At 39.8% G+C, this 6,559-nt stretch overlaps 2 protein-coding genes across 2 annotated transcripts; one reads left to right on the top strand and one right to left on the bottom strand.

Moving 5' to 3' along the window:
* The first annotated feature begins 709 nt into the window (after positions 1 to 709).
* LOC122642807 (NADPH:quinone oxidoreductase-like) lies at positions 710 to 2,894 on the top strand. Its single transcript, XM_043836409.1, has 3 exons — positions 710 to 876; positions 973 to 1,164; positions 2,303 to 2,894. Exons 1-3 carry the CDS (start codon positions 720 to 722, stop codon positions 2,608 to 2,610), a joined length of 657 nt encoding a protein of 218 aa, XP_043692344.1. The 5' UTR covers positions 710 to 719; the 3' UTR covers positions 2,611 to 2,894.
* Positions 2,895 to 4,003: 1,109 nt separating this feature from the next.
* On the bottom strand, positions 4,004 to 6,172 carry LOC122644155 (ABC transporter G family member 23). The gene has a single exon (XM_043837772.1). It carries the CDS (start codon positions 6,071 to 6,073, stop codon positions 4,139 to 4,141), a length of 1,935 nt encoding a protein of 644 aa, XP_043693707.1. The 5' UTR covers positions 6,074 to 6,172; the 3' UTR covers positions 4,004 to 4,138.
* Between the last annotated feature and the right edge of the window lie 387 nt (positions 6,173 to 6,559).

The raw sequence follows: 6,559 nt of genomic DNA, 5'->3' as shown, positions 1-6,559 counted from the left end.
TGGTTGTGTTTTCATCATGGTTTTAATGCATGGTAACGGGTCGGGTATCGGCCATCTTCAAAGCCGATATGATTCCAATACGGTATCGGCATGGATTAGCAGAATCAGACAAGTTCACCCCTAGGTTTCCTTAAAAATGAGTTTTCTTGACTATTTTACCCCTTGTCTGTACCGTTCCACCGATACAATATCAACCATTTATCGGTATCGCTCACCTTCAAAACAGTGTAGATGGTGCAGTATTGGCCGTATCGGGCGATCCGGTACCGATACCTTAAACAGTTAAACCAGTTTTTATACACCTTTTTTTTTTTTTTTTTGGGTAGAAACCTTTGTTTTTATACACGGCCATGTATAATAATTGGTCTCAAATTTAAATTCTTTCAATAATGAGACGCCCTTTTTTTTATCCTGAGATCTAGGAATAATGCCTCTCTCATGCCATCATAACGCACTTTCTGACGTGTTAACTAACAGCCAATAGCCAATGAATGTTCGGTTTCTTTGGGAATAAGTCGCCCTAGTTAGTTAAAGTGACAACGTCAACTGTTCCCTCCACCAATCTTCGTACTACCACGTGCCTCCCTTTTCCGTTATCATTTCCTTTTTAAAAATCAAACACCGGGCGTTAGATTCTGTTTATTTAAATATAAATCAGATCCTGACCGTCCGATCACAATAGAATCCAAGTCTCCCTGTTCTGTTGAGTTCCCCCATAAATGTGTTTCCAGCTTCCCAAGTTCACAGCACAGAGAGAGAGTAAGAAGCAGAGCAAAGGAGAGAAGCAAGAGAAAGAAGAAGCTATGGTTCTCAAAGTTGCAGCTCTTTGCGGTTCTCTCAGGAAGGGTTCTTACCATCTTGGACTTGTCAGAGCTGGTACTTCAATCGATTCCTCTTATTCTTCATTTACTCTGTTTTTCTACTCTCTTTTTTTGGTGGATTTAAGCTCTGATTCTTTGATCATTCTTGCAGCACAACAAATATGCCAGGATTCTATCAAGGGAATGGAAATTGATCTTGTAGAGATTTCACAACTCCCTTTCATCAATACTGATCTTGAGACCAATGGGACTTACCCTCCGGTGGTTGACGCTTTCCGTCAGAAGATTCTCGCTGCCGATAGCATTCTCTTTGCCTCACCGGAATACAACTACTCGATTACTCGTAATCTTTCTGATCTTCTTTTTCTTGGCTGTGAATCTGAGTTTCTGGATCTTTCTGTGCCTGCTTTTGTCTTAAAGCAGGAGATGAATTTAGACAAGAGGAGGGGGGGGGGGGGCGTGGGTTAGACCTTGCTTGGAATGGGGTATGAAGAAGTCAATTGGGCTTTCTTTCGGTTGCAGGGTCTCTGAAGATTCCGGGATTCCAGTTTTAGGTGACTGAAGAGAAACGATTTATCTTTAAATTGACTGTATGGTTGGTTCTCAGAGATGAAACCCTCAACATTGAACTCATGGGTGCTTCAGATGCCTTGAAAGGGAGGGGAGGGGGGGAGTGTAGTAGAAAAGCCATGTTTTTGAATGGATAACCCTTTTTAGACTAGTTGTTTTGGGGGTCCCCTGTTCTTTCCATGCATCATACACCTATTTTCTGGTGTTACGGGATCTTTGGATTACTTCCTTTGTTGTCGAAAGCATTTCCTTCTAGGTATTTGAACCCATTTTTTCCTCATTTAAAGGGAGGAATTTCAATAGATATTTAAAGTATTCAAGGCATGCATGATGGAGATGGAACTTATATAAGCCTTTCACTAGTTAGAACAACTGAGAATGGTTAAGAGTAATTAGATTAGAAGCAACGTTGCAGCTTATAATATGAACAGTGAAATGTTGCGTATCTTTACATTTCCCTACATTTTATACAGCAAAAAATGGGAAAGTAATGCTAGCAGATGGAGTCAAGTAATATTTTCCACATATTGGTTTAGTTTTCATTTAAACTCCCTCTTGTTCTTATTGGGAATGGTAGGGTTGGCCTCATTACCCAGAGAAGAGTGGTTGACTTTACAGCAGACTTGTTGGACTTGAGAGTTAAGGACAACTAAAGATTAAGAGTTTCTTCTTTTAACTTTATTTTGTTTTATTTCTTATTTTTGAACCATAGGCCATGCTCTTGAAGTGAATGCTTTATTACGTTTATATTCTGTTAAATATGACTTCTATTTAGGAAAATCTGAAGTGGCCATAGTACCCTATTGAAGTTGCTGACCCCATAAGGAAAGGAACAAATAATCAATTAAGGAATATTGCATCTGCTTCTTTAATTTGTTGCTAATTTTTCTTTTGCTTTCCTATGAATGTAGCTGCTTTGAAGAATGCAGTCGACTGGGGATCTAGACCTGCCAATGTTTGGGCTGGTAAGCCAGCTGCCATTATAAGCACAGGAGGGGGTTTCGGTGGTGGAAGATCACATTACCATTTACGCCAAGTTGGTGTTTATGTTGATCTACACTTCATTAACAAGCCAGAATTTTTCGTGCCTGCATTTAACCCTCCACCAAAGTTTGACAGTGAAGGAAACTTAATTGACTCAATGAGCAAGGAGATCCTACAGCAGATGCTTGTATCATTGGAGGCATTTACTTTGAAGCTTAGTGGTAAGGCTCAGTAAATCTTTGCAACTCCGAATCTCACTGAGTACTGATACAGCTTGCGTCCTTTCCTCAGTGGCACCATAGGAAATCACAAATGTTTGTTTTTTAGAAATATCTGTTTGACAGCGGCTGATTCCAAACTGCCGTGGAATGTTTTGGGTTGAAATAAAGTAATCTAAGTTACTCTTTTTTAAGATTGGAGATTTAATTTATGCTTGGATTTTGCCCAGTAGAATGCTGTCCTCAATTTATTCTCAGCATACTTTTGCTAGATCATGTGGTAATGTAAGTCTTCTAGTTTCTACAGAAATCGTTGGGATTCAATGAACATTGTAATACTTTGCCAAATGCAAGAGGGTCCATGATTGAACAGTATGAATTGATTTGGTGGTTGCTCAAATATATTATGGTGAAAATAGCATAATATCAAAGCCTTTAATCTTGAAATTTTTTTGCTTTGATATCTAACTAGAATTCCTTATTTGAATTTTGTATCTAGAGTATACAACTAGTTTGTCTCCTAAAGAATTGTAGACATCCTAGGACAGCTCAATCTTTGGATTATTCCACTAATGTGGCTGCACATGATTTAGCTTGTGCTACTAGACCAACCCCATTAAAAATCAGCTAAGATCTATCTTGACCTCTCAGCTTAACAGGTCCTTCTAATAGAAGAGTTCTACCGGTTTGTCATGTCTTTTGTTCGAAGTATGTTTTGCATACTTATAAATTAAGGACAGATCTAACAGGGCAGGGACCTTCCAAACGAAGGCGAATTGGTTTAGGCCATTAGATCTGCTCAACTGATGGGACAATAGATCAGTTCATGAGAGCTTCTCTAGATTAATAAGTGGAGCTAGAAGTTATTTTTCTACCCACTTTAAATATTTTCCAGTGGAAGGATACTGAAGCTTTTCCCTTTTGTGGACAAATTAAACAGGCCTTTTTGTGTTGCTATTTCCATCATAAATTACGGATATGTGTTCAGATTTATATTTGTTTCTGTCTATATGCTCACACCATAAAGCACATACATTGGCCATCACCCCTTGATGACCTCCTTAGACCAGGGAATGGATGTAAAAATGGACTGGTCTGACCTGCAGAACCTTTCGGTCATTTTGTTTTTAACTCAATCACTTCAAAAATCATCATTTATCTGTAAGGTACCAAAAGTCAAGAGAATTCCTACATATTGCCACTCTACTTGACAATCACTCAAAAGAAATTGCAAACACCAAATTTCAAGAGGTGGAGTTTTACCCAGTAGAAACCAACTGCAAAAGCATGTATCCAGAACAAATAAAGGGGGAGGGGGGGGGGGAGAAGAGTTATTAAGACCTTTGTGAACAAAACAATTAAGTACAGATTCTTCATCCAACCATTCTTGAACAACTTAAAACAACTGCAGAACAAAGATTGGTTAGAAAGGCTTTTTATTTCTGGGTTTAGGAACTTATTTGATGATAATGTGAAAACCTACACATCAGTTCTTAAGGACTATATCAACACATTTATGATCATTAATCGTCATAAAAACCATGGCTAGAGCATTGTTTTTGCAGCCCTACGGCTAAGGACAATCCAACAGAGCACACGATAAAACAAGAAAAAGCCAAACATGATTCCCACATTCATCCATCTAGTATCCTTATCTAATCCTCTACTCCTCAGAACATCTCTTCCTGTGAGCAAACACTTTGAATTGTCTTGCGCTTGCGTAGAAAAACAGTCTTCTCTAATGCTCCAGTATTCATTGATGAGTAGGGCATCCAAGGGATACTTGTAGAGGGAAACATAGTACATGAATAACCAATATTTTGGGATGCTCTCCTTGGGAATGAAATATCCAGAGAAAAGGAAGAAGGCTCCAAGAACAGTGCATATGAGAGAATTACCAGAGATGAAGTCTGGAGATACAGCACTTAGAAAGAGTACTAAGGAACTCGCCATTAAGACAATCAGCCAAACTATGAAAATGAAGAATGCGAAAGCACTAAAGGTAGGATTGAGTCCAACAAGCCAGTAAACAGGCACAGCAAAAAGAACAGCAACTGCAAGCAAGAAGGGCACAAAGATGATGGTGTTGGCAATCATGTAGGAGGAAATCCTATAAGCGCCCCTTGAAGCTTCCTTCATTAAAACACTCCGTTCTTGCAAGTATATGGGTAATGCTTCAACTGTGGAAGATAGGAGAAAGCTAAGACTGAAAGCAAACAGACCTAACCTCTCAGCAACTCCACCTTCATCTCTATTCAACTTTAAAAAAACACTACCCAACCCAAAACCACCAATTAGTGCCTGCATTGTTCTTGCCAAGAATAACTGTTTGGTTCTATAAATAATTTTGCAAAATCTCAGACAAAGAGAGAGTACCTCAAGCAGTATCCAATAATTGCAACAACTTATTTCCCTATCATCAAATGTTGGTTGAATATCAGATTCTTCTGGCCACATTAAGTAAGAAGATGGTACCTTGTCTTCTTCAGCAGTCATGAAACTTCTGTGATTTGAATTTTCCAAGGGGGTGATAATCTCCATGGCAAATTCTAAAGGGTTTAGTTGATCAGGGATTTTGTATCCTGTTTGGTTAATGACTTCTTCGAGAAATTCTAGGCTACCACTGTGGACAACTGAACCACGAGAGAGAATCAAGAATTCAGAGATATATCTAAGAACTCTATAACTAGGTTGATGGATACTTAGAATGACAGTTCTCTGCTTTGCTTTTGCCATGGAAGAAAGCAGCTCAATCACTTGATATGCCGATGTGCTGTCAAGGCCTGAAGTGGGTTCGTCTAGCAGTAAAATCGGTGGGTCATGAATCACTTCAACCCCTATTGATACACGTTTCCTTTCACCACCGGATATTCCTCTGGTTTCTTCATCTCCAACAAAGCTATCTGCAACATGAAGGATTCCCAGTTCTTGCATTAGGTACTCAACCCTCTGTTCTTGCTCTTTTGAATTCAGCCCTCTAAGCCTAAACTTGGCACTGAACATCAATGTCTCCTTAACAGTGAGCAGGGGAAGCAGATTATCCTCTTGCCTGATGAACCCGCATATCCTTCGCAACTGAGTTGGACTAGTTATGTACTGATCATTAAGAGAGAGACTTTTCGGATCAAATTGGCTCTCACTAACCCGACCAGAGATGATCTGGAGAAGAGTGGACTTCCCTGCACCACTTGGGCCAACAACTGCAAGGATCTCTGAACTCCTAGCAGTGAAAGAAACAGAGTTGAGTATGTTGATGTGCTTAGGCTTCTTCACTCCAATTGAGCTTTGGTGATGAATTGAATAGGACAGATTCCTTACCTTTAGCTTGTAAGTGGGTTGGGATTGATGTGATTGAGGTGATGAATGGTAGAATGAAGAAGAGGAGGGGCTGTTTGAACCTTGTGGTGAGTTAGAGGTTGAAAAGAGTACCATTGCATCTTCGTCGAGGGTTGCACTTGTTTGGCATAAGCAGGCTGCCATTATTAATGCTTAATTTCTTCAGGAGAAGAATTGAAGGAGTGGAAGAAAACTTGAAGTTGAAAGATAAGACAAATAGAGATAGAGAAAGGCAGTTTTACACTGAGAGATGGGTGGTTGAGTGTGCTTTCTTTAAGCAGTGGTGAAGGTGGTATAGACAGTAGAGTTTGGCAGTGTTTGGTGATCGGAAATGTTTGTTTTTTTTACGTTTTCTTCCCTTTTGAAGAGGCCGTTGGGGAGAGAGAACAGAATTTGACTAACAAACTTATATTTGCCGGGTGCCTAGTGAAGTTTGCACTTCACGATCTGTCAAGGATATTACTAAATTCTTGGTTGTTCAGGTGGTTGACCAAATCTTTCACATCAATTGCCAACCCAAGCTGGATTGAATATTCCCAAACTATGGACCCCCATCCCGCACTGGCACTGTTCTCTGGCTCAAGCCCAAGCCCTAACTCAATGGATCTCCTCCCCTCCCAAAGCCTGAGA

This window comes from Telopea speciosissima, chromosome 10 (assembly GCF_018873765.1).
Source record: "Telopea speciosissima isolate NSW1024214 ecotype Mountain lineage chromosome 10, Tspe_v1, whole genome shotgun sequence".
Classification (NCBI taxonomy): Eukaryota; Viridiplantae; Streptophyta; class Magnoliopsida; order Proteales; family Proteaceae; genus Telopea; species Telopea speciosissima.
Note: the sequence above shows the minus strand (reverse complement) of the source record. Positions and strands in the feature narration are given on the sequence as shown.

Coding starts and splice junctions, on each gene's coding strand:
- LOC122642807 (XM_043836409.1), top strand. CDS start 720: ATGTGTTTCCAGCTTCCCAAGTTCACAGCACAGAGAGAGAGTAAGAAG. Junction 877..972: donor TCTTGGACTTGTCAGAGCTG/GTACTTCAATCG, acceptor TCATTCTTGCAG/CACAACAAATATGCCAGGAT. Junction 1,165..2,302: donor ATACAACTACTCGATTACTC/GTAATCTTTCTG, acceptor CTATGAATGTAG/CTGCTTTGAAGAATGCAGTC.
- LOC122644155 (XM_043837772.1), bottom strand. CDS start 6,073: ATGGCAGCCTGCTTATGCCAAACAAGTGCAACCCTCGACGAAGATGCA.